Source organism: Aythya marila (genome assembly GCF_965140915.1).
Source record: "Aythya marila genome assembly, chromosome: 18".
Classification (NCBI taxonomy): Eukaryota; Metazoa; Chordata; class Aves; order Anseriformes; family Anatidae; genus Aythya; species Aythya marila.
The window spans coordinates 11094154-11120272 of NC_139059.1; the positions used below are offsets into that span (position 1 = coordinate 11094154).

General features: G+C 50.7%; 1 protein-coding gene across 7 annotated transcripts; it reads right to left on the minus strand.

Moving 5' to 3' along the window:
* Window positions 1–831: 831 nt before the first annotated feature.
* Window positions 832–26042, minus strand: NDEL1 (nudE neurodevelopment protein 1 like 1). 7 transcript variants are annotated; one of them, XR_014318779.1, is made up of 11 exons: window positions 25980–26042; window positions 19615–19713; window positions 18074–18227; window positions 16658–16806; window positions 15490–15626; window positions 13458–13631; window positions 12503–12594; window positions 10016–10167; window positions 8091–8222; window positions 6926–6960; window positions 2505–2601 (listed from the first exon to the last, which is right to left on the minus strand). XR_014318779.1 is itself a non-coding variant. In XM_082775168.1 (10 exons), the coding sequence occupies exons 2-10, from the start codon at window positions 19698–19700 to the stop codon at window positions 2594–2596; spliced, it is 987 nt and encodes a 328-aa protein (XP_082631294.1). In that variant the 5' UTR covers window positions 19701–19713; window positions 25980–26042; the 3' UTR covers window positions 832–2593. The 7 variants fall into 7 exon arrangements, 3 of the variants coding, with proteins under 3 accessions (XP_082631294.1, XP_082631295.1, XP_082631293.1); XR_014318780.1 differs by lacking the exon at window positions 25980–26042 and adding an exon at window positions 23374–23647; XR_014318781.1 differs by lacking the exon at window positions 25980–26042 and adding an exon at window positions 23233–23252.
* Window positions 26043–26119: the final 77 nt, after the last annotated feature.

The following is a 26119-nucleotide window of genomic DNA, read 5'->3' on the forward strand; positions in this document are numbered from 1 at the left end:
GCCCCATTGTGATTTTGAACAACGTCTGCTCTCTTTACTATTTCCTTGACAGATGAAGTTTCTGTTTGTGGAAGCGGTGTGGTGCCTTTTACCCTCCCTCAGCCCTGGTCTGGTGGCCGGAGGCAGCAGGCTCCAGGCAGGGCTGATCTCTGCAACCTGGTTCGGGCTGGGGGGAGGCTGTGGGCTGGGTCTGCTGGAGGTGCAGAAACCAGGGCAGGGGCTGGGCCTGTTCCATGAAGGGGAGTTGGGGGCATTTGGGAATGTGGGCCCACATCTGGGGCCCAACCCCTCTCTGGTGGTTCCAGGCGTGAGGGGCTCTGGCCTCAGGACCCCTCCTGTGCCTCCACCAGGGCTGTACCTGCTGCTGCTCGTCCTGCTGGCAGGGAAGGGCTTTGCCACCCTCCGCAGTCTTCTCAGCACTGCAGGGTTGTGCCTTTGTCCCTTCCATCGTCCACATGTCACAGCTGCCTCCCTGCAGTGTGCAGAGCACTCAGGATCCACGTGCGAGTAGTTTTTGGGGCTTTCTAAGGTATGGCTGGGGGGGTGACTACCTGCGACAAAGGTGTCTGGGTCTGTCCCTGTGCCTCAAGGGGGCGGGTGCCTCTCCCTACCTCCACCCATGGGGCACAGGGCAGGGACTGGGGCTGCTGGTACCAGCCAGGAGCAAGAGCAGTGCCCCTGGGGCATGTGTGGGGCTGGCCTGGGCAGCAACAGGAGGGCCTGGGGGCTCTCAGGGGCTGTCCCAGGAGCACCGGGGCTGAAGCCGTGCCCAGGCCCGTGAGAGCAGCTGTGCCCATGGGGTGCTGCTGGAGGCAGCGCTGGCACAGCCCTGGAGGGGGTGCACGGAGCCAAACGCTGGAGGCTGCACCTGGAGGCCTCAGCCATGTCCCCAGGCGCAGCTACATGACAAAATACAGCCACGGCCACCTTTTCTGCAAAATCCACAGATTCCACATTAAAAGAACTTTATTTCTGGAAGATTACTTGCTCAGCTTTGTCACGTTGCTGTTTTTAAACTGCATCACTATCCGTGTCACCTCGGTGGTATGGTACACTGTCCTATTGAAACATGCCATATAGATTTTGAATAAATAAAGCTACAAAGCCCAAGTTATGTACAAAGATCTTAGGCAAAGATATTATGTTTACAAACCTATGTACAATAAAACAAATGTAAACAGTCAAATGCAGCAGAGGATGCACAGGAAAGGATCATACAAGCCCTAACAGCAACGAGTGATGTTCCCACCGCCCTTTCGCTGGGGGCAATGTGTTTTTTTTCTCAGCGCTTGTAAATAAACAAACTTAGAGCTGCAGAGCCAACGGAATGTGATGGACCAAACTGGGAAGATCTTTTTAACCTACTGATCAAACCCCAGCTGGGCTTGCTGGTTCATTTTTGAAATCCACCAACTCTGAGGCACATAGACAGAGAACTCGCACAAATACATTGCTTGAAAGACCCACAAGGTACACAGTCGCCCAAAACTGTCACAGAAGCCTGCAAGTGACACTGTAAAATCCAGTCATATATTACACAGATCTGAACATGGTTTCGATGGTTATGGGGTCCTGGGAGGGGGCATGTCATGGGCAGGGCAGCCCATGGGCTTAGCGGTTTCCTAAGGAGCTGAGTGTCTCTGTGTGGAGGCAGGGAAGGCTTGATGCAGGGGGCGGCTTCCCAGGGCTGGGGGCGTTGGGGCGCAGGCACCCCACAGACCCCAGCTCCTGGCAGCAGCCCCTCGGTGCTGCCCCACTGCCCGATGGGGCTCAGGGCTGGGCCTGGGCCAGGCGGCCACAGGGCTGCTGCCACCCCTCTCTTTGCTCCCCCCACAGCCCAGCCCCAGCCCCCCACTGCTGGGGCTGCACAGGCAGGGCTGAGGCTGCGCTCGTCCTCCCCTGCCCACACTGGGGCTTGGCTGGAGGCAGACACACAGCAGCTGCACCCTGCACAGTCATAGTTTATTAAGCTACAGTAACTCAGTTACAGACCCAGACCTGATCCCCAGATGCAGATGTCTTGCCACCTCCCTCACCTTACCCCACATCTCCTTTGAGAGGTTGGAGCCTGCTGGGGAGGAGAGCAGCTGCGTGGGTAACTGGCAGGATCGCGAAGGGGGCAGGAAGCGAGATGGGTGGCCTTTAAGAAAAGCAGCAACTGTTTCTGTCACGCCAAACCTAACTTAGAGAAGAGATAAAGTGGCAGGTCAAAGAGCACCTGGCCGAGGTTTTGCAGCCCCTGAAACAGAGCACTACGTGGCTCAGCTTGCGCGACGCGGCGTGGGGCCAAGTCAGAACATGTCCACTACAGCAACAGGAGGAAGTTAACTATTAACAAGATGCGAGGGGCTGTGAGCACAGGGCTTCCTCCAGCAGCAGCCAGGCAGGGACTGCTGCACACCACAGGGCAGGTCCTGTTCCAGCAGGGCGGGAATGGGGAGGAAACTGAAGCAGTTCTTCTCTTGGTGGGCTGAGAAAAGCATCCGCAAGTCCAAACACAACCTCGCGCTGACTCATACGCTCAGGGGGAGCATGCCAGGTGCTGATGAAGGTCTGGAGGCTCCCAGTCCAGGGGAACCTTGATCAAAGCCGTTTACTGCCCTGAGAAGAAACAAGAGACAGGCAGGTGAGTGACAAGCAACCCCAGGAGCTAGTCCCGTTCACCCCACCCACCACCAGGAACTGGAAGACAGACCCACCGCCTTCCTCCTCAGCCCCCTCACAGCCCCCTCCCCAAGACACAACGGGGACAGGGCAGGGGCTGCAGGGGGAGCCGGGGGGCCCCAGCCTCAGGGGTACGCCTGCACTGCGGGCCTGGTCCCCCCACAGCTCCCCTTCCCCGGGGGGCTGCCAGCTGCAGCCACTGCCAGGCACAGAGGGGCACGGTCAGGGGCAGCTGCAGGGCCAGCTCCAGCCAAGCCCCCGCGTCCATCACAGATGGCTCTACGCAGGCTCTTGTAAAGCAGACAGGGAAGCAGGTACGTGTAGATACACACACATACGGGTGTCCACACGCAGCTACAGAGCAGCCACACAGGGGAGAAGGGCTCTGCGAGGGCCAGCTGCAGATGCTGCAGCACAGCAGAGGCTGGGGGGCAGCCGGGGCTCCCCTGCAAACCCCCAAATCCCCAGGAGCCCAGGGCTCCCCCCTCCCAGAGCTGCTGTGGGAGGTAAAGCACGCAGAGCCTAAAGCACGCAGAGCCTGCTCCCTGGGGGCTGGGAGAGGAGCACCTGGCTACGACAGCTTCTCACTCCCTACGTGGCTGACACTGACATCTTCTCTAATTAGGCTCAACTCACAGCACCTGGAGCTCCACCATCACCACAGCCTCACGGCCAAGGAGCAGTTCAGTTCTTTCCCTCCCTCTGCCAGGACAGCTCGCCCACCCCTGGCTGCCCTGGAGCGAGCCCCTCACCCCTCGTGTGCTGCCAGCCCCAAGTGGGAACAAAAGGAAGCTGGAGGGCTCTGGGAGGAGGCAGAAGCAGCTGACCTGGGAGCTACCTGCTCTGAGGCCTCGGGCTGCACCCAGGGCAATGCTCAGAGGAGCGCAGCCTGGTGACCTGCCAGCAGTTCACATGAGCAGGGCCTCGGGGCTGGGACAGGCTCACGACTGGCCCCAGGACAGACGGCTGTGGGTTCCACACAGCACTGGTCCTGTGCTGCTCACGCTCACCGCTGACCCTACACCTCCCAGGTCTGGGCTGTACAGACCCTGCCAACAAACCCAGAAGCAGCTGCTGTTGTGTTGGACAATTACAGAACCCTTCTGGAAGGGTTGAAGGATGAAGAGCTCAACTGCACTCTCACGAGCAAGGTCAGATTCCCAAGGTAACCTGGGGCTGTGCTGCAGGGGCAGTGCTGCTTCCCACACCAGTGCTAAAGCAGGGAGAAAACACCTTTTCCATCTCCTCCCCACTAAGCTTGAAATTTCGAGCATTACTTTGATACATTTCAGAGACAAATGCCTCCAGGAGCGCCTGCAGCAAAACACTGGAGGAGGCTTAGGGGCAGACGCATTTTGCTAACTGATTTGAGTGAAGGGGCAGGAAGCCAACCTCCTCCCGACATGACTCTGCAAATTACTTATCAGCTAGAAAGCTGCTCTGCCAACTAGACAGGGGAGAAACAAAAAACAAATAGGATTAAAACGTGGTAGTTTGCTTCCTTTTGAACAGAAAACTGATGTTGAATAGCATCAGCATGGAGGGGTCATGTCTGGCGAGTCACGTTAAACCAAAGCTCTGCAGGTTCGTCATGGTTCCCTGGGCAAAACCCAGAGCCCTTCTCGTGACACACAGACGCTGTCCTGCTGTGCCCTTGCTCCATGTGCTGTGTGCCCTGCCCGGGCTGAGGTGGGACAGAAGTGATGGCCGTGTCCTCACAAGGCAGCCATCAGCTGCACCACGGCATGAAGCCGAGGGCAGCGCACACAGCGGGGGCTGCATCCCCACGGGGCCCCAGCTGCACTCGCTGCCTGCAGCTGCCCTGCACTGCCTGAGGGATGCGTTTGAATTAAATCCCAACACCTGGCATTTGTGCATGGCACTACACCAGGGACCGGCCAAGCCAAGCAGCATCCACTTCTGGTATTGCTACTTTTGGGGCACTGGCTGCTCCCAAACAGGGTTTCACCCTGTGGGGAAGACTCAGCTGCAGCCACCCCCACCCAACAGACCTGTCCGTGCAGGCAGCTTCACCTCTGAAGGACTCTGGGCACGTCTAGCCCTCCCCAGCTCCTGCTCTGAGGCTCATTTGGCAGCGTGGGCCCTTTTCAGTCTCCCAGAGGTACACAGACAAGGCCAGAAGCCACGAAGCCATCGGGCACTCTGCACAGACACCACACAGCTGTGAAGGGACCCAACCTAAATCACCGGCATTACAAATAATATCCTGAAGCCTCAGACAAAAGGGAGAACGATCCCCGATCCCCATCTCAGAGCCAGGGGCAGCAAGAGGATGAATGCTGCAGCCCCAGTGCTGTGCAGCATCCCCCATGCTGGGGCAGAGGCCTGTGGGCACCCCCAGCCTGCCCAGGCGCTGCCTGCAGCTCCTGCCCTCGCGGAGCGCCCTGCTGCCTGATGCACTGGGGAGAGGCCAGGGACTCCCTTCTGCGTCCTGACCTCACTCTCCAAAGTGGGACCAACACCCTATAACCTATCTTTACAGAAAAGCTGTTCTGCTGTTTCAGGCAGGTGTGATGTGGATTTGCTGGCAGCAGTGCCATGAGAAGTGGTGAGCATGAGGACATTGGTCGCGTGAAGAGGTGCCAGCACTGTGCAAGATGGGGAGTGCTCACAGCACTACGATGCACAAGGGAGACAAGCAGGCTCTCTGATGAAGATGGAGAAGATTAAAACCTTGTTTAGAAGCTTTGTGAGGTTTCCCCATGATTTGCTAATTAAAAGAATATCAAGACAGAGCAGAGCGCTCGTTCGCGGCAGCAGCTTCTCCCAGGATGAGCTCCCAGTGAACCCGCACTGTTCCTTGTGTACTGCTCGCCCAGACTTGCCCTCGGTGCAGAAACAAAGATCAAGCAGCAGCTTTGAATCGCAGGAAGCCAGTTCAGTAAGTGGGGCACAGAAAAAGGCTCTGAACAGTATCAGCAAACGAGGGGATGCTGAAAGCTGGCATTATGGCTCAGTTTATAGGACTCAGCCATGGACTTCTGTTGTTAACAAAAATGCACAAAAGAAATAAGTTAGCATTACTGCAGTTAGAAACAAAGGAAAATAAGTTAAGCAGAGCAACTCTTAAAGAAAACTGTAGTGTGGTGGATGACTACTGACCAACGAGAACAACTTGGGAAGGGAGGTCTTGTACTCAGTCTCTGGGACAAAATCCTCCACCATGACACACCCAGAGCCGGGAGGAACATGCACATCGCTCCATGCTCGCCGCCCCATCCAGGCTGACACACACATGGAGTGACCGCACACAGAGCTGGTGCTGCCAGGCAGCCCAGGAACCTGCCCTGGGTGATAAATCCCAGCCAGGTCGCTCGCTTCCTGCTGCCAGCACTTTCCCCAGTCGCTCAGACCCGACCCAACACCCTGCAGTGCCTGCCCGGTGCTCCTGCTCAGGGCCCCTCAGGTCAGGCTCTGGTGCTTCCACCTGCTCTCTGTCCTGTGATTACTCAAGACAGACTTTTACTCACTGATCTGTATTTCGAGATGTATTTTGTATTTAGCACAATGTCTCTGAAAGTCCATCAACCCGTAAGTATCACACAGAACCTCACCAGCAGATTGTCTCACAGCTGAACAACCCAGCCCAGGGAATACACCGATGTGGTCAAAGCACACTTGGAGCCCAGCTTATCAAGGAGCACGAGGAGGAGGTTCCCAGGCAGAGCAGTGCTTTAGCTTTACACCAGTGCCCTGGGGTCCTGCTCCCACTGCCAGCAGGGCAGGGGGCTCACAGCCCTGCTCCTGCCCTCCCCCTGCTCCGCAGAGCCCTGTGCAGCACCTTGGTGCCTGCCTGCTTTGCCATGACCACAGCTACGGCAGCTGAGCAGCAGCCAGCCAATGTCCAATGCAGTGCTGAAGGAAGAACATGACCAAAGGGCAAAATTCACAAAGTTTCAAAATGAAGATTTCACCAGTATTTCAAAATTCACTAAGTTAGCAGCAATGCTTTGTCCCATATCTCTGATGTGTCTGGTTCAGTCAGAAGCATGCAAGTATTGAAGAAATATTAAACCAAGAAAGCAAGCAGCACTCAATCTTATAGTTGCAACTGGTCACAGCACCAGAGAAGTTTATCTAAAGTAAGGAGAAACAGAGATTACAGCCTCAGGCTTTGCTCATTGCCTATTAGTTCATAACACTAGAACTACGTCATGCAGTTAGCACAACCACCAACGCTGCACCTCCAAGCACCAGAGTTAAAACGCATGCAGCTTATCATGTAAATGAATTCATTTACCCATGACCAAGGTGGGGAATATGACCTTTTCACGCCTAGTGGAGAAAAATTGAAACAGTTTATGCACACAATACAGACATTCTTGGGCATAACCCTGGATGCAAGCAGCGGGGAAAAGCAGGGGTGCTGAACCAACCCTCGCCTGCTCTCTGCTGTGACCCCTGCGTAAGGACGCTGCTCTGCACAGGCGGGGGGGATCCCTCTTCAGTGACCACCAGCACCCCCACCACGCTCCAGTGCTGAAGTGCATGACCCAAATAAAAGCTTGGAGCACTGCAGAGCACCTTACGGGATGTGGATTTACTCAGCTGCACCTGGTGTACCCACATTTAAGAAGGTTTCCTCTTTTCCTGGGATTTTTTTTTTTTTTTTTTTAAAGGAAGACTAGGGAACAGCAAGAAGACCCAGTTCCTTTCTGATGTATTACAATCAGGGCTGGGGACATCAAGCAGAAGCACTTTTCACATTTAAACTTTAGCTTGCTTTTTTTTTTTTTTAATGGGGTATTTCTGTGAATCTACTGGGCTAAGAATAAACACCAACTGCAATGACTCTGACGTGCCGGAGGAGCGGGGTAGAGGCCAACAAGCAGTTCGTGCCCCAAGGAACAAACACCCGGTCTTGGCTCGCTGCTGTCCCAGCTCAGCTGTTCTAGTGCCAGGCCTCTGCAGAACCCATCAAGGTCAGAACCATTTTATTCCCCAACTGGATCAAAGTTCGTAACAATTAAGAACAATCACAACGATTACAATTACAAGAAGCAAGCATCTATTGGAGAATGTTCTCAGGTGCTGTTCTGCTAGGTCCTGGTGCCTGTGCAGAAAGATCATGTTCCTAAAGGAACGACTCTGGAGGAAACTGATCTTATGCTACACTTGGTAGAGCACGGAAAAAGAAGAAAAGCAGTAGGTAAGTCCTGCCTCCTCCAGTTCTCCAGCAAAGCTCACTTGCAAGCCCAGCTATTCTCCAAACATCCCCCAAAGTGACGCTGAAGTAACTGCTCCTATCCTTGCTCCCACCACACCATCTCCTGCACGTTGAGCTTCCTGCTCAGCTCTACTCAGCAAGCAGAGAGCAGGTGTTTGAGGAGAGATGGAGGTTCATCGAACATCTTAACCAACAAAATGGGAAAGTAAATGGAAGTGTAATGACGTGACTGAATTACCTCTGTCACAATCCCACCACCCAGCAACTGGCTGTTCATAAGGCAGCAGCTGCAGATTGGACCGGGTCTACGAGCACACGTGGCTGATTCAGGCTCCAGCGACAATTTGGGGCAGGGAGGAGAGTACAGGGGCTGGAGAGAAAGGAGGAGAAGAGGGGAGAAGAAAGGGCACTCCTCAGCTCAGCCCCTCGTGCCCAGCCGCTGTGACGTGCAGGGGACCAGGCACCGCCAGCAGGCAGGCACGGTGGGGCCGAGCTCACCGCAGTGAGGGCTCTGTCCAGGTACTGGTGCAGACAGAATTATTCAGGCTTTACACAGGAACGGTGCAGTGTGCGTGCAGCACAGACACCGCATCACCCCCAGACCACGAGAGAGGCAGGAAGACAAAGCGAGGGGAAGGGGCAAGCCCCTGACCCCAGCAGCACATACGAGAGGAGGAGAGAGAGAGGATAGAGCCCAGCAAGGGTCTCACAACTTGCAGGTGTGCACAGTCATTTCCATGCACTTTTCTAGCCTGCTAACATCCTCTGAGTGTGCTGTAGAAGTGCTCTACCAATAGGCTGCCTTCCTAAGCCTTTTTCAGCTCCAGCCTGCTCTGAGCTGCAGGCAGCCAGCCCAGGTAACAACTGTGATGACAATCTGGATAATTAAAAGTGACCCCCACCCCAAGCAGCAATCAGCTTATTTGTCACACCACAACTCAATATAGCCATGCTGCCTGCTAAGAACAGCTCTAATCTCCCCCTAGCACTATCCTGACAGCTTGCACACGAAATGAAGCCTGCATTGAAAGTGTGAGCACTGCTGTGGGGGATGCGTGGACCCCGGTCAGCCTCCCAGTATGCAGACAACCCTGACGTCTGTCCAATTCGCAAACGACAACGACCTTGTTAAGTATCTGAACACTTCCTTTCCAAAAGCAACAAAAAACAGTTGCTCTAAGAACTCTGTATGCCAGTTTCTAAGCAGCAGCTTGCCCTGCTACCCACATAGCAACATGATTCAGCTCACAGGAGAAGAATTGCAGAAGCCCAGCTTGACTGTTGTCTATATGGCACTCTTTAGGTTGCTAACAGCTCATTTAATGCTCTAAAATAAATTCTAGATTGAGGGTGTGCTGAAAATCAGCATTAAAATTGAACTGGCTTAGGGTTTAACAAGGAAGACTAGCACCACGGAGGGAGCATGGAGGGTGTTTAGCCCGGTGACACCCAGCACAGGTTTCAGTATCACCGAGTAGCACCGGAGGAGCGCTTGGCTGCACGTCCTGCCCTGCAGTGCTGCTCACCCAACCACAGGGACGGGGAACGTCCTCCTGCTGAACCACTTCCCCATACGAAGGGAAGTCATGTGAGAGTGGTTTTTCCTGTGAAAGCAGTTTCTGGCCTCCCGGCTGATGCGCAACACAGCCGGGAGGAGTACAGCTGCCCCTTCCATCAGCCAGAATTACACAATCAGTGACATTTTCTTTTCCACTAATAGAGGGGGAAGTAAAAAGAGGGCCCCACCCTCCAAGAGAGCCTGTGCTGCCCACACTAAGCTGTTCGTACCGAGGGAATCTCCAGAGTTGTGGTTAAGGCACTCCCCACGCACCAGTAGCTATGGCAACTCCACCACTATTTCCTTGAGATCCTTCTGAAGGCCGTGGTGTCCCCACCAGCTGAGAGATGAGGCAGCAGAGGGGCAGAACTGGTGCTGACATCCTACCAGCTGAGAGGTCACACACTTGCTTTTCTCTTTGCCTTACCTAAGTCTACATTATCCTCGCTTCTCTGTCCCCTTGAGAATTTGGCTCCACAAATTATTTGTCTTATTGGATGAAAGCTGCGGTGGGCTAAAAACAAGCCCAAAAAACCCTCCTGCTTCACACAGCATCCTGAAACACACTCCCCCCTCCTTTAGTGTAAAAATAAACCCTGACTTACCCTTTGTCGAAGAAGGAAGTATGTCCTGGATGAGGGTACTTTGCACCATTGCTGTTTATCATGCTGCTGTTAACATTCCCTGAAATATAGGATTTCCGTGATGCCTGGTCCTTTGCAAAATTTCTGCAAGCAGCTAATTTGGATTCTAAGGCCTGTGAAAGGAGAAAAAGTAGGATTAAGAAAAATGTTTTGCTGCTCAAGTTCAGGCTTTGACATGACCACAGATCATCATGATCTGTGTGATCACCCCAACATAACCATCTTTGGCAAAAACTGAACTAAATGGGAACAAAGCTGTCATTTTCTGTCATCTGTCCATAATTGAAACCCACACAATGAGATGCTGATGCTGACTGCCAGGCACATTTTGCTTCCATCAGGGCTAGGATTTTATAACATATCAACTCCCATTTAGGTACCAAATGTAAAAAGGTAACTTGGCAGAAGTTACTGAAACCTCTTGCTTTAAGAACTTGAGTGAGGCTGGCGTAAACTAACCAGAGGACTCAGAGAACCAAAAGCAGAATCATCAAGTTTTGGGAGTGACCGTACATTTGGAAAATTGGAATTTTTCCCAGGACAATGTCTTCTGGCATTTCTTTCTTCATCATTGTCTGAAAAACATGGCTAGTTTCTTAATCCTCCCTGATAATCTTCGGCAGAAGAGGTGCTACTGACACAGCATAAGACAGCAGCAGAAACAAAGGCAGCTAAGCCCATCCTCAGGGTTTCTACCTCATCTCTACTACTTCCAAGCTAACCTGGAAAGATCTTTTTCCCCCTATGCAAGGTAACAGACCTTAACAGACCTGCCTCATCCACTGACTCCTGGCAGGAAGGAGACCCAAATCCTGATTCTCTCCTCCACTTCAGTACATCACCTGCCCTTTCTGTCATTTATCACAAACCGAGGTTTAACTTGGTAAGACTGTCTGGTTCAGCAGAAAAACCTTGCAATTACTTGCTATTTCCACCCTGCACGTGTATGAATTCCCACACTCGCAGGCACATGGAGACAAAATTTCAACTCCATAGTATATGGGGCTGTGTCAGATTCCATTCAGTAAAGTACTCCATTAATAACTTACTGACGTACTAAGAGAAAGGGAATACTAACATCTTCTTCTAGAGACCCCTTTAATCTTCCTTAGTGACTATATATAAAGATACCTATCTATCTCTTGGTCTCAAAGCATCTTTCTACTGGAAATATCCAGTGTGATCTGCATCAAGTAATTTGCTGTCTCACAAGCAAACAAGAAAGCTGAAGGGAACTTCTTGGAGAGAAAGGGAGTCTGAGGCATGGGAGAAGGTATCCTGCGTGTAGCCAGCCCAAAGAAATCCTGAACATCCTATAATTATTACTAAACAAATGCATGAGCTGGAATTCTGCATCACTGGCAGAGCGTGTGTTTAAGAGTAGGCTGGGAAAGAAGCATGCTTATTTGGCATTTCCTGTCCTTGCAGAGTAATCACACAGGATTGTGATTAAGCTCCCTAAATCCCCTGCAGACTCTTACTCACAATGATCCCATTTTAAACATGCCACTCCATAACTCTGAGTCGTCCTGTTGCCCTTTCAAACCAACTTTGAGCTCACTGGATCCAAATGTAAGCAAAGATGTCATTTTTAGCTCAAACTTTGCTAGAACTATCTTGACTGCAGCTATTTCTGTTTTCCTCATTAACCAGAAGGGAGAGAGGAAAGCCAGCCCTGAAGGCTAGGCACCGAGGCTACCCATGTTTCCACTCGAAACACTAACCACTGTGGCACTTCAAACAAGCTTCTCATAACTCAAAAGTCACGTCTTCATTCAACTGGAAAGCCTGGCATCCTAAGCAACACCGTAACAGATGTTTAAACCACTTCTTCCCTGCTTAGAGTTGTAATCCCTTTAAAGGCTCACACATTTCACTTCCCGTTTAACTACATAGGGGGAACATTTGGCTTTCTCCTGATTTATTTTTTCCCTTTCTTACCCAAAGGGCTCTTTTCTAAAATTTATTTCATTTTTCAGCAACACTTGCAGATCTCCTCAGGCACAAGAAGAAACAGTGACAGTCTGATTTCAGCTCACCTGCTGTGACATAAAACAACTATGCAGTGGACACCCCAAGTCTGAGGTTCAGTTCTGAGCCCTGGTCTCATTACAGAGAAAGCTGCAGGACCCATTTGAAATATGCACAAGTGCCTGATGATGTCTAGCCCAATGTACCAAAACATTGAAGGTTCTTTTTACTCCAAGTAAAAATTTCATTAATAAATCTGGCATCAGAACTTCAGCAAACCTGCTCTACAAATCAAGATACTTAAAAATATATATATTATTACATACTAAACACTAAATGTGGATGATTTGGAAGAGAGACATTGGAAACTACAGCATGAACTCAACATGGGCCACAGCCATCTTTAATTTGCTTACAAGGATGAGAGCTCAGTGATATCAGCACAGAGCTAGAGATACTTCAGTACAGAGCACTCACCCCCACTTTCCGTAAGAGATCTCCCACAATGTTGAGTGCAGATATTCTAGCTGAAGGAGTAAGAGGGCTGGTACCAAATCCGTTTGGAATAGCTGCAAACAAACATGTTTGATTATGTGAGTTGCTATGTGCCTTGCTCTTCCTCCACAGTTCAATTTTTAAAATAACTTCAGTATAAAAGGGTAAATCCAAAATCCTACTGCAGGCTCTTCATACAGTTACTCCATGGTAACACAGGCTGCATAACCACTAGCCATGGAAAGAATAAAAGCTTAATTCCTGTTCACTGCCTCCTTTTCCATTAGACCTACATGCAGAGTTCATGCACTCTGCATCTGCAAGGCTTCTGCCTGCAATCTATCTAATCCAACCAGAGCTTCCCTTGGAATCTACTCTAATTTAGAAAATAAATGTCATAATCCTTGTGATTGTCCAGAGCCTTCCAGATGGGAAGAGGACTGGACTAACATCCTACTGCCTCACAGAGAAAACAGCACCCCTGAACGCAACTGTGGTAACAAAGGCAGTCTAGACTATCACAGTTACTACCCACCATTTACCCACCACTGCTACCCTGCACTTAAGCTGAAATATCAGTCACTGCACTGCCCTGCAACCCCAAACGTGCTCTACTGCAGGCACCTACTGCAGAGTACAGTCCCTACCACCCCAAAGCAGTAGCTCAGCTTCTGAATCTTTCTTTTCCATAGCATTTGCTCATGACACTCAGTAAGCAGGCCTGATGCTGGCCCATGATTTAAAAATGCAATTTTTAAATTACATTTATGTAATGCCTGTTGGATCCACATGTACCATGTTTACTTAAACATGTGGATCATATACCACATGATCCGCATGTTTACTTAAAGTTTACTAACAAGGACCTGGTCTGAAACTATTTTTGACAAGCAGAGCATAATCTCAAACAACTAGGCACAGCTTCTAGGAACTCTACCTTTTGGGGAAGGAAAACTATTTTCTGATCCTTTTCCAACAGGTGTAGCTGGCAAGGAGAGAGACGCCTGGACAGCTGAATCCATCTTTTCACAGTCTAGAGTTGGAGAACTAGGTGCAGACTTTCGGGTGACTTCTTGTTGCCTTTCCCGTACCGCAAGCTCTTGCCGCAAGTCTGAAGTTGGAAGAAGGAAAATACAAAAACCACACATTATATTAGCAACAGATTTCTCTAACATGCTAATCGTTTTTTGAGAGGGGAAGAGGGAATACTTTGTAACAACCAAACACCAATTCACTGTTGCTGGATTTCTCCAGCAAAGACCCCATCTCAAATCAGACAGCTCAATACCAGCACCTCCCATTACAGCTGGATGTAAGGAGGCAGCAGAGATCCCCCAGCCCAGAGAGCTGCGCGGCCCCAGAGGGCACAGCAGGTGACTTGACCTCAGCATTCTTCCCGACTTGTAGTTTGGTTCCATGGAAAGTGTGCTTCGAAATACTTAGCTGGTTACAAATGCCTGCTGAACTGCATTCAGCTTCTGCTCAAATAGAAGCTGGGAAAACAGATTAATGACCTAGTTTTGTGTTTCTTGTGTTATTTTTCCAGTTAATTCACAGGACTGCACACCAGCCAGAGACAGTCAAAGGGCTGTATCCAGTGTTTCTTGACTCCTCAGCAAATGAAAGAGCAGGCTGAAGAAGCCAGTAGTCCAAACGAAAGAGAATCACAGAATACTCTGAGCTGGAACTGACCCACAAGGATCAAGTCTGTTGTACAATATGGCTTTTAAGTTATCCTGAATTTTTAGGAAAGATTGAGGAAAACAGCACAACTGAAATGAAATCCGATTTGGATTCCTAGAAGAGTATTTGTGGCTGTTCAATCAGAAGTGTTATATTTGACTTTGATACCATATCTGTTCTTTTAGTGCCTAGCATTCCTGCTTGCTTACATGGGAATAACATGCAACTTTTCTATTCCAACAAACGCTAAAAATTTGCAAAGAACTCATCCAAGACAGAGGATGTCTCATGTGATGATTCCCCCAGTGTTCTAGAAAATAATCCCCTAGGTTTTGCTGTCTTCTCCAGTATTATTGCCCTAACCCTAGACTGCAATACATACATATCTTCAGAAAATTCTTAATCTCCCTTTTCACATTTATTATAAATAAAACTGTTTTCAATAGTGGCTTTCAATTTGTGAGGCACAAACTTGCTCCAAAGAGGCTCACGAAGAACACCAACAAAGAAATCCCAGCCTACTGTCAAGTGTATGGCCTTACAGTCAGATTGTTGTTTTCACTGAGGAATTGTTTTAGAGAGCTTCACTTTGGAATGAACATTGAAAACACTAAACTACTGCAATGGAAGGCTTTTGAGCAGATTGTCCCATTAGAGAAGTCGTGTTCCCCAACCATTAAAAAAATAGAATACAAATAAAGTTTCCCCCATGTCCTCTATGTGAAACACACCAGGGAATTCCCAACTTGATTATAACCCAGAAGACTATCTTAACATCTCTGATCCTACAGGTCTAACCACAGTCTTTACTGGAATATCTTTAATATGCCAGGTGATTTCCAACAGATTTAGAAAGTACACAGTAGACAGAATTTTTAAAGATAGTTGTTTGCTATTAATCATGCATTTTCCTGTCATCTCCTGTATTTTCCGTTCCTATACAAGGCACAAAACCACAGACAGTGGGATCTTTTGGAACACAGTACTCAACTCTGTTAGATCTGCGAAACAGTTTTTTTTCTGGTCACGTTGGTTAAAAATTCTGAATGAATCTTATATTAATTCAGCCCTACATGAAGATTTTTTTTTTTTTTGCTCTTAGCTACAGTGAACATACAAAGAATAGAGAAAATACTGTTAGTAAGCAAATCCCAATGCTTACATTACAATACCAGTTTGAGTGTCATTACATGAGCCTTTCTATAAACACAAGCTTTGGTTGCTACACGTCTCTGTTAGCAAGCCAACAATGTCCCAAGACACAGAAGTAATCAAGAAAGCCATACCTCTCGCTTCATCCTTTAATCGCTGTACAGAAACTAGCAATGATTCCTTGTCATCCAGTTCACTTTCTAAAAACGCATTTCTCTCAATGGCCTGGTTCAGCCTTTGTTCAAAGTCCTCCAATGAAACTATTGTTGCCCTAGAAACAAAATCCAGAATATTAGGTTCTTTGGCTCAACTAACATAAAAGTGTATTCAAAAACATAATAGAGGAAAAACGTTAGCAGGGTCTACATTCAAGTTAGTCATCTGAAAGCTATGGAAATGCTTCTCTGAAAGGACTAAAACTCCAGAGAAGCCAGGGATTGAGATGAAAAGAACACGATAGCATCTGGCTCTCTGAGATGTACCAAAGAGCTGGAAAAGAGCCAGTCTAGCGCACCTTGCTCCATTCTTCCCAAGCCATTCCGCAAAGCCATATATTTTATCAGTGAGTCACCTCAGGAGGAACAGGCAACAGCCCAGAAAGCAGGGCACTGGGATATTCGTTCCATGATTTCAGTGGGACAACTCATATGTGTCAAAAGTTAGTCATGAGGTTAAGAGCCTTGTGGAAACAGGGCCTCAGCTCTTAGATCTTTTTGCCAGATAGCCGGAGGCTCATTCCTGGTCCTACTGAATCAATGGCAAAATTCCCATTCAGCAAAACGGAAGCATGATCGACTCCAAAACTGGGCGTTTCTAACAGCAGCCTGTTCATTTTGTGCACTTACACAGGCCACATTTGTTCCCCACAGTCATTAAGCTGTTATGCAAGGAACAGGAGACTCCTTTGGCCTGTTCAATTTAAAAGGGACTATGTAAAGCACTAGCTTCTTACTTCAAAGGGGCTTTGAGCTACAAGGATCACAAATACAAGTCACCCAGCTGGTAGTATCAAAACCAGTGCACTGGCCTAGCTTGCTCTGAGCCTTCTTGTACTGCTCAGTTCTCACATGAGCATGAAGCATTTTAGGCTTTCCCACTAGCTTTTCTTGATGTAATATAACACTACCAGCTGACGGAGGTAAACTCCAGGAGTAAAGTTGCACTGTACAAAGAATCAAGCATCATTTTTTTAAACCATGTGCTTTTTTTTTTTCCTCTTTAGAGAAATAAAGTGATGAATCTGAATAACAAGGAAAAGATCTAGTGAATACTTTAAGGAAATCAGAGGACTGCAGCCTTCACCTCTTTGCACGTTCCAAGTCATCGTTGGCCTGTTCCAACTCCCTCACATACTTATGTAGCTGATCTTTAATGGCCCTTGTCTGGCTCAGGTCATCCTCTAACAACGACACTTGCTTGTAGCTTTGTGCATACTGGTGCTCCAGTTTCTCCTGAAAGAAAGAGAAGTAGTGAGATAAACATCAGTAGCATACATTCTCCAAATTATCAGCGGTAAAACTGGGCAAACAAAGTGAAATACTAGCTGCAGTCTGCTGATCTGGGATTACTGGTAACACACAACAAAAAGCATGAAGGCAGAAGGAACATACTCTGAACATCAATACTGGACACAGGATAAAATGACAAACACCACATTGTGCATTGACTTCTCATCACAACCCAGCTGGCTGTTCAGAGATGCATCCCTGCATCTGTTCCTAACAGCCTGCACTGACAGCTGCTCTGATGCCTCAAACATCTAGAAAAACAGAAATCTAACTGCACAGCCTCCCCTTCAGTGCCTCTCTCCCCTGACAATAGCCACACTGTTACCAGAACGCATCTGATGTCTCCATTACAAATGAGAGCCACTGAAATCTGTTACAAAACCTCCAGGTCCACAAGCTTATCTTTGAGATACTGGAAGAATCAAGTCTCAAACACACTCTCACCAGCTCCACAGGGTACAGACAGGGTCTTATGGAAAAACTACTGACCTTAAAAAACACATACTGGCCTTACAGACATAACCAGGACTGGATATGTGAACAAGTAATCCCCAAAACCCTATTTCCATTAGGTAAGTTTTCCAACCTTTGCCTTCAATAAACTAATCTGAGGTTACCAGAAAAGATACTTTTCAAGACCCTGAAAGAATTTGTTAACACAGAGGGGTTAATTAAAATGCATCATCTGAACACACAAATCCTTATGCAGTTCCTGTCTTCACAGATATGGCTGTTAAGAATTAGGAATAAATCTCTCAAAGATGTGCACAAATCACCCATCTTCAGCTTTCTTTAAGGTCTCATAAAACCAAGGAGACGTTCTGGAAAAAAAATTAAAAAATTGCAAAGAAAGATGACAACGCAATGGCCTGACAAAACATACTTGTGTTGTCCACCCTGTTGCTATGCTGATGTTGCCTGGGTAAATAATAAAGCTACCACTTGGCAAAGCCTAGAGAATTCAAATAAACGAGCACAAACTCAATGACAAGAGTTTAATGATGTGAACAAGAAAAATTCCTCCAGAAATTTCTCTGGTAGGTTGCTGCCTTATTTGGAGCACATACTGGAGATCCTCAAGACGGGATCTTAAACAGATGACTCCTTTACTTCATTTGGATATTCAGTGGCCAAGAACAGAACAGACAACCTAAAATAATATCCAAGACATATCTGTAGGAGAGGCAATGCCATTACAGACAAGACCTACCTTTAATGTTTCCACTTCATATTTCAGTCTTTGGTTATCTGCTTGCAAATCCCTATTCCTCTGCTCGGCTTGCACTAGCTGTGCCTCCAACTCAGCTTCTAATTCTCTGCTTCCCTCCTGAAATTCAGCCAGCTCTTCTCGAGCTTCCTGGAAGCTGTAAGGAGACAGTTTTGTCAATCGAAAATGCAGCACCTCTCAAGTTAAGACAAAGCCCATGGCTCGTTAAAAACAATCAGCTGAAAAAACACGAGTTTTAAAGTACTTAAGCGTCATCCACAGACCTCTGCAGGGGAAAATGAAAAACAGGGAATAGAGAAATCACATTAAGTTTAGCTATAAAAGGAAATTCACTCCCTAACATCAAAAAAACCCTCAAACAGCTACATTAAATACATGTGCAAATACAACCTTATCAAGGCTATTTCCAGGAATCACAGAACCTGATGAATACTTTGAACTCCCGTAGCTTTCAGTCTAGCAGACTTGACAGAGTCACTAAATAAAGTGAGTTTGTAACCTGCTTCTGGTCAGACACTAACAGAATGAGTTACTGTATCTCTGCACTACCTGGAAATTTAATGTTGCTGAAAAGCATTAAGCTTTGAATCTTAGGGTTACTTAAGCACTTTGGAAGGAAGCCAGCACTTACTAACCTTGTACCACTGCAAGGTATTAAATTGCTAAAAGCAGCCACTCCGCATACTTCACTTATTAATTTTTCATCTTTACCAAACGTCATAGCTCAGCTCCTAGCAAGCTGCAGAGAAAACTAACAAACTTTAGGAAACTACATACCCATTGGCATTAAAGGGAGACTTTTCTGACACCCAAGAACAGCCCAGGAAACCCCACATGTGAAGGGGCCTGCCCTTCAGATTCCCACTCCCATCCCCATCCCCAGGAAAAAAAAAAAAAGCCAAACAAAAAAGCAACTTGCACGTTGGGCTCTTTGGGCTTGAGAGAGGTTTCACTTCTATTGCACACAGGTAACACTGAGTGCAAGAAAAGCCTTCCAAAGAGAACAAAAGCTGGGAGCCTATAGTCATTTTTTGTAACCAAAAAGCCTCGTGCCCCCTTAAAACACGCAGTGGCACAAACACAGGCTGGACTATGAAGTACAGTGCATTTCAATAAATGGCAGCAGCCACCAAAACTGTCACTTTTTATACCAGTAACTAAACTGCAAGAAGCCCAAGGGACCAGTAATGATATCATCAAGCCCAAAGGCAGCTACTTGCAATAAAATGTCAAGTTACTACTCAAAGCAGCACTTTAATTATACAAATATGCACATGATAGCAAAAGGGGCTCTTCTCTTGCTCAAACATGCCCAAAACATAACCTTGAATTCCTGGCATGGTAGCACTAAGGAACACTGCGCTTCCACAAGGATGGGAACGTAAAAGCTGGATTTAAAGCTGGAAATAAAGAGAGCTCTTTTTTAAACAGACACCTAATACTCATTTTGGTAAAATCTTGCAGAGAAACAGATTAAGCCACATTCTGATCATCAAGAACTATCTGCAAACCTACAACAGTACCTTTGTTTGTACTTCAAGGAAAGCTCTTTCCAATACGCGGTTTCCTCCTTTGGACTTGAAAAAGTTGGGATTTCTTCACTGTCCATGATCAGTAGGTCCCTGCAGGGCACAAACACAAGAATGTGCTCAGGATAGGCAGACAGGCCCCGAAACTGCTGCTGGGCTTCATGGCATGGCCTGGCAACAGCATCCAGGCTTGGCACTGGCCAGCAGGATGTTAATGATCATCACTCAGCAGAGACCTGCCGCAAGTAATGAAATATCATCCGGCTTCAGGAAAGGCTTGTGCAGCAGCCTGAAATGAGACCAAAATTGTCGGCTGCATGCTGTAGCTGTCACTGAAGCATTAGCTAATGCCACGTGCTCATTTAGGACCACCACTGGTAAGGACATTGAAATTTACAGCTATCACAGTTTCCACTTCCATTTGGAAAATGTTCTTAGAGGTTCTGCCTGCTGCCCTTCCCGTTATGGCAGCAGAGACACGAAACAAGCAAGCCCAAACGCTCTGAGGTCAACAGCCAAGGAGCTGTGCTGTGGACATTAAAACTCGATTTACTCTTCCCAGGTTGAGCCCAAGCTCATTTCTGCTTCCGTACCAATGAGGCAGGTGCCAGCAGCCACCCTGAGACCCGCTGTGCCCTCCCCAGCCACCCTAAAACAGCTCTCCCCAAGCCCCGTGCCCCCCAAGGCCAGCAGCTCCTGCCAGGGATGTCTCCGGGTGGGTGGCAGCCGCGCTCTGCAGTGCAGGAGCTGCCCCCGGGGTGTCACACAGACATTTGGGAGCTCTCTCCAAGCTCTCACTCAAGGCAGTCATTTCTCTCCCCCCTCTCCAACACCCGAGACTCCAGCTCGGTTATGAATTCCCAGAAAATAAAGGAATAAGCTGAAACCAACCTCTTTGCTATGGCAGAGGCTTCAGACAGCGCTTGCTCCAAGCTCACGCTGGCAGATTAGCCAGTAACAGCTGACCCGTGAGTCCCAGCCTTCCCTCTGACAGCCATCAATAGCCACTGCTGTCCCTCCAGGCCCAGCCGTGTCACACTGACACGTCCTGCATCGCCGTGACCCACATTTCAGCCACCCAGAAGTGGGACAGAACGCCCCAGCGCTTTCATCAGAGGGCAGCCAGGCTCATTCCCCAGCCTGGTCCTTAGCTCACAAAGCGCGGCACAGCTGCTCTTCAGCCGGGACCGCAGCTGCCACCACCCAGGGCACGGGACCAAACTCACCCAGCGGGTGCTCAGCACCTCAGAAGCACCCCGACTGCCTCCCTGTGCTTCCTGCACCCCACGCTGCTGTCAGGTCCGAGCTGGCCATCATCAGCCAGGCCCCCACGCCGCTGACACCTGACCGTGTTTCCTCTCCTACAATGCCCTGAACTGAGCACAGCACACGTGAGGCACCGCCAGCCCTCCCGGCACACGTCTGTCCAGTCCTGCTGTCCCTCCAGACAAACATGTCTTTGGCGTACGTGCTTCAGCTGCTGCACCTGTTGGCAAGGCAGTTTAATGGTAACCCAGGAACAAACGGCGCCCCGTGCAAAGTGCCTGTTTATGGTGGATGCGGAGCCCGTGAATCACCTCCCGAGCCGCCAGGGTTTCACAGCTGGCTGCAGCAAGGCGAGCAGACGTTGCTGTGGCTCAGGCACACGTCAGGCAGCTCCTGGGCTGCTACGCTGATTTGGGGGAAGAGAAAGCGATGAGCAGTTTGCCTTGGTTACCGCTGTGTGCTGTCCGTAACACCAGTCCCACACGGATCACACTGGAATCGCTTCAGTACAAGCCTCCGGACCTTCCCCTCAGTCTCTCCAAGAGGGCCAGCGGAGAGCACAGAGCAGCAAGAAGCACGTTTTCCCCAAAACAACACCCGAGGTGTAGCGCTGAACGGGGTCAGCTCCCAGTGCTCCGGAGGAGCCCTTCTGAAGACGTAACCCACCAGGAAGCCCCACGTCAGTGAAATTCAGGATGCGTTGAGAAGAAAGCTAGCACGAGGAAGCGCCTTGCATCATTTCCTAGAAGCAGGCGCCACAAGGCGCGCCTGGGCCCAGGACTGCTTCCTGCTGCGAGGGTGGGGAGGGCAGAACATGGGGGTTTCCACCCCTCGTCCAAGCACCACTTCCCTGGAGACACCAAAGGGAGGAGACTCGCCCTGCGGTACCCCAAAGCCGGCAGCACCCCTCGTCCTTCACCACTGAGGTCTCGGAGAGGGACGGCACCGACCTTCCCAGGCCTGTCTGCGGCCCCTGACACATTTTTTAGGCGGTGGCAGCTCGCACCCACCCATGCTCAGGGTCCTTCCTCGTGCCCAGCTGTCAGCCCTGATTTTTCACCTGCCTCCTGCCCTGCAGAAACACCTCCCTCAGATGCCAACATGCTAAGCTCTAGCACCCACAGCCTGGTTTGCATGCACGATGCTGTAGCTCTTGCTTTCTCTCACGTGCACGGGGCCAAGAGCAAGCTAAGAGCACACACACTACACAAACACGGCAGCTTGGGGCCAGAACACTGCGCTGAGCATCAGGAGGGGCAGGCAGCTTCACGGTGCAGAAAGCAGCCCCCCAGCACCACCAGGGCACGAGCGCCCAGCCTGAGGCACGAACGCGTGGGACGGCGTCACCCACGGCGTGCCAGGGGCTGGACAAGGACGGCTTTGCTGCTGCACGGCGCCAGCTGCCCGGCTCGGGGCTTTGTGCGAGGGGCTGAGCCGCAGCACGCCGAGCCCTTCCCATTCCCGGGCTCCATGCAGACGTGGCGCTGCCAGAATCGAGCCTTTGACAAAGAACACTGAGGCTTTCAGGACATGGACAAGACAATGCAGCAGCGTCTTCCAGGGAAAATGAGAGCAGGCTTCTGGTGATGCCCACTCGGCATTCATTACAACAGCTCCGCATTCATGCAGCGCCCTGGGAAAGCTCGGGCACGCGGGCATAGCTCCAGGTCCGAGCAGCACTAAAACAAGAGCTGTGTTCAAAGCACCGTGGCTGCTTTCAAGCCCCCAGTACACAGTCACTGGGACCGAGTAACTCTCCTCTTAAAATGGAACAACTTTTCGATGCTGTGATTGTACACACACACACACAAAAAAAAAAAACAAAAACAAAACAAAACTGCAGCTTGTAGGTTAAGGACTTCTCTAACTGCACCTTTTTCTTTTTTAAGATGGGACAAACGCGGTTTCCTCACCTCCAGAAGCATCCTGCCAAGTGGGATGCTCAGTATTTTCTGAGCCCCACATGTGCCAGACGGAACTGAACTACCAGGTAGACAGTACTTTCCTCAAGGACATTAATGGACCTTGCATTCAAGGCCAAACTGAAATCTTCAAGGAGCCACCTCTCAGCTGAGCCATTAAAACACAAACACAGCACCTTAAAAAAAGCTGCCCGGGCTCCCCATGTGACTGGAGGCTGCAGCTCGGGCTTGGATCAGATGTCAGAGCACAACACAAGGCTCCACACCCAGCGCAGTGCTTGGACTCCTCTCTGCCCCTTCCCACAGCTCAGAAGCTGCTGCTCCGACCCTCAGCTCATCACAGGCTACAGAAGCACATCCAAAGTGACTCAGAGCCGTGCTCAGACACAGCTGTGATCACCCAGCACTTCCAGAGAGCACTCACCGAGGAGAGGGGAGGCACAGCAACGTCACCGAACACACCAAGCTGCAGTAAAAGGCATCCCACCTCCACGCTTCACTTCCTGACCCACCACCAAATGTGGCACAACCACCAAGTGACCTTTGGAACTGAGCAAATACCCACCTAAAATAGGACCTGGCAGAAATCCTGCCAAGGTCACATCCGGCCTCCAGCTCCCTGGGCTGTCGGAGCCCCGGAGGGGCCGGGTGCCTGCCCCTTGGTGCCGGGAAGGGCTCTGCCAGGAAGCATCGCTGGGGCCCGGCAGGCAAACCCAGGTCTTCCACCTCTTCCCATCATCTCAGAAAAACAGAAGAAAACTTGTTTCTGCCATTTCTGGTTGTCAAATCCCAGGAACCAAGAGGTAACCCCCGAGCTGGCAAAACTCTGGATTTGTTTATTTTATCTCAAACCCAATTTTGGACTTAAAGCACGGCTGGGCACCTGAGCACTCCAGGAAAAAAAAAAAGAAAACACAAACTTGTGTTGTCTTTCACTTATAAGAATATAGAAAACAAGCAAACAAACAAAAGCCGTGGATTAGGTTTCTCCAATCAATTTGGGCTTGTTTTTCTCATCCTGAAATAGGAGCTGGAGGCATTTTCATACACGTGTTGGAAGGCTGCCTGCTTCCATCTCTGCTTCGGAAAGCAAACCTCTGTCTTTTCCTGCAGTACTATTTTTGAACTGAATGTTCTCTGGTGAACCACAACAAATGCCTCCTTGCCTCTTACAACAGCAGCAGATGAGCTTTCGGGAGGAAAAAAGAAGTCAGAGAGCACAGCGTCAGCACAGCACTCCCTCCCCGGCCGTAACCATCAGTCCTGCCTTTCCGAGGTGGGCAGCATGGCAGGCAGGAGAGGACCAAACCTACCCGCAGGATCCTCAAGCCAGGCTCAGGATAGAAGCCTCTGGAACAGCCAGACACCGTCCAGTAAAGCCTTTTCATCCTGACAGCCACTGTGGAATCAGCCTTATTGATGTACTACAGCCAGCCTGTTTTGCACACATGGCCAAGGCTTGCACACCTGGCAAACAGGATACCTGCTGGGGGAGACAGGGACATCCACCCCCCACCCCCCAAAAGCAAAACCAAACCAATGTTGCCACATTAGCCAGCCCTGCGATGCAAGCAGGGAAAACAGAAGGAAGGCACTAATATGGGAAGCCTCTTTTCAGAAATCCAGCTACAACTACCAAAGGTATCAGAATTTCCTGTTAAAACCATTGTTTCCTTCACACACCTGGCAGTGTCAGACAACCTGCCTCTGCTTGCTCCCAGCAGCACCACCGAAGCATCTCCTGCCCAGAAGCAACAGCCTCACCCGAGAGTTTAAGGCAAACACAAAGAGCCTGTGACAGAAGCCGGCAAAAGTCCCTGGAGCCTCCCCATTATCTCAGCAATTAATGCCATCCCCATGATGAAATTCCCTGGAAAGGCAGTGGCCAGAGGGCTACGATGCTTTTGGTCACTGTCAAACAACGAGTGACTGGGAAGCTTGAAGGGAAGAGCACTTGGTGCAGGTTTCTCCTAAGGTGAGGCAATCCTCTGTTGCCTTTTAAATCCCTTACAATCCGGCAGTGCCAGGGAGGGAAAACCTTTCTGAAAAAGGCCACCCAGACACAGGTCACAGGCTGGCCATAAGCAGAGGGACTCAGGTCCCTTCAGCAAACACTTAACGAGATGAAAGTTTTAAAGAAATCGCCGAGCTGTGCTGTGATCGGGGCAGTGAAGCTCAGCGGGCTGTCCCCGCAGAAGGCCCCTCTGGGGGTACAGCCGTACTGGGGAAACCACACTGCTGGCAGCGGCTCGTCCTGCCCCAGGGCGGGCACAATGCAGTGGTGAAAACGCACTTTGCTTGAACGCACGTCAATTTTATCTCGATTACGTTCACGGGGACACAAACATCTGAACACTGTGCGGCTCTCCCTTTTTAGTCCACCTTCCCCCACTTCTCCAAAATACCCGTAAGAGACTGAAGGCACACGGAGTGCTTCGCTCCCTGCTTTTTGGCAGCCTCGTGCCAGCTGCCTCCATGGCACCAAGGTCACGGCCGCCACCAGCCCCATGCTCTCCCTGCACTCTTCCTCTCCCTCCCCGGCAGCGGGGCTGTCACCTCACACAGCCGCAGCTCCACACGAGGAGGAAAGGAGGGTTCGACCCCCGGGAGCCGGGGAGGAAGCTAAACCCGCACGGACACACACCCGCACCTCTGTACCCTCGGTAAGGGGCAGGACCCAACACAGCCAGAGACACCCCGAGGGCCCCGGGCACTGCCCGTGCCACTGCGCCCCCCCCGCCTGCCGCCACCCGCGCCGAGCCTCGCAGGCCCCGGGGGGCGGGGGCGGGGGCGGGGGCAGGGGCAGGGCAGGGCAGGGGCAACCCCTTCGGGACCCCCCCCCCCCGTTCCGTCCCCTCAGGGGGCCTGGGGGGGTGGGGGGGGGCAGCGGCTCGCGCAGGGCGGTGGCCGCGCAGCCCGGCCGGTCCCGACAGACGCGCTCTGCGCCCAATAGCAGGCCGCGGAGCCGCGCCGCCGGCCAATCGCGCGCGCGGGGGGGCGGGACGTGCCCCGTTGTCAGTTGGCAGCCAATCGGCGGGGCCGCGCCGGGCGCCCCAGGGCCCCGGACTCAGCCCCGCAGCCCCCGGCCGAGCCCCGCAGCTCCCGCAGCTCCCCCCCCCCCCCCCCCGCTCCCCGTCGCCCCCCGGCCCTTGTCCTGGCCCCGCCGCTCACCGGGGCGCATCGCCCGCCGCAGCCGCCCGGCCTCGGAACCGCCTGATCCGGGCACTGCGGGGCGGGGCCACGTTATTACGCGCGGCGGGGGGCGGGGCGAGGCGGGGGCGGGGCTACGGCGCGAGTGGGCGGGGCTACGG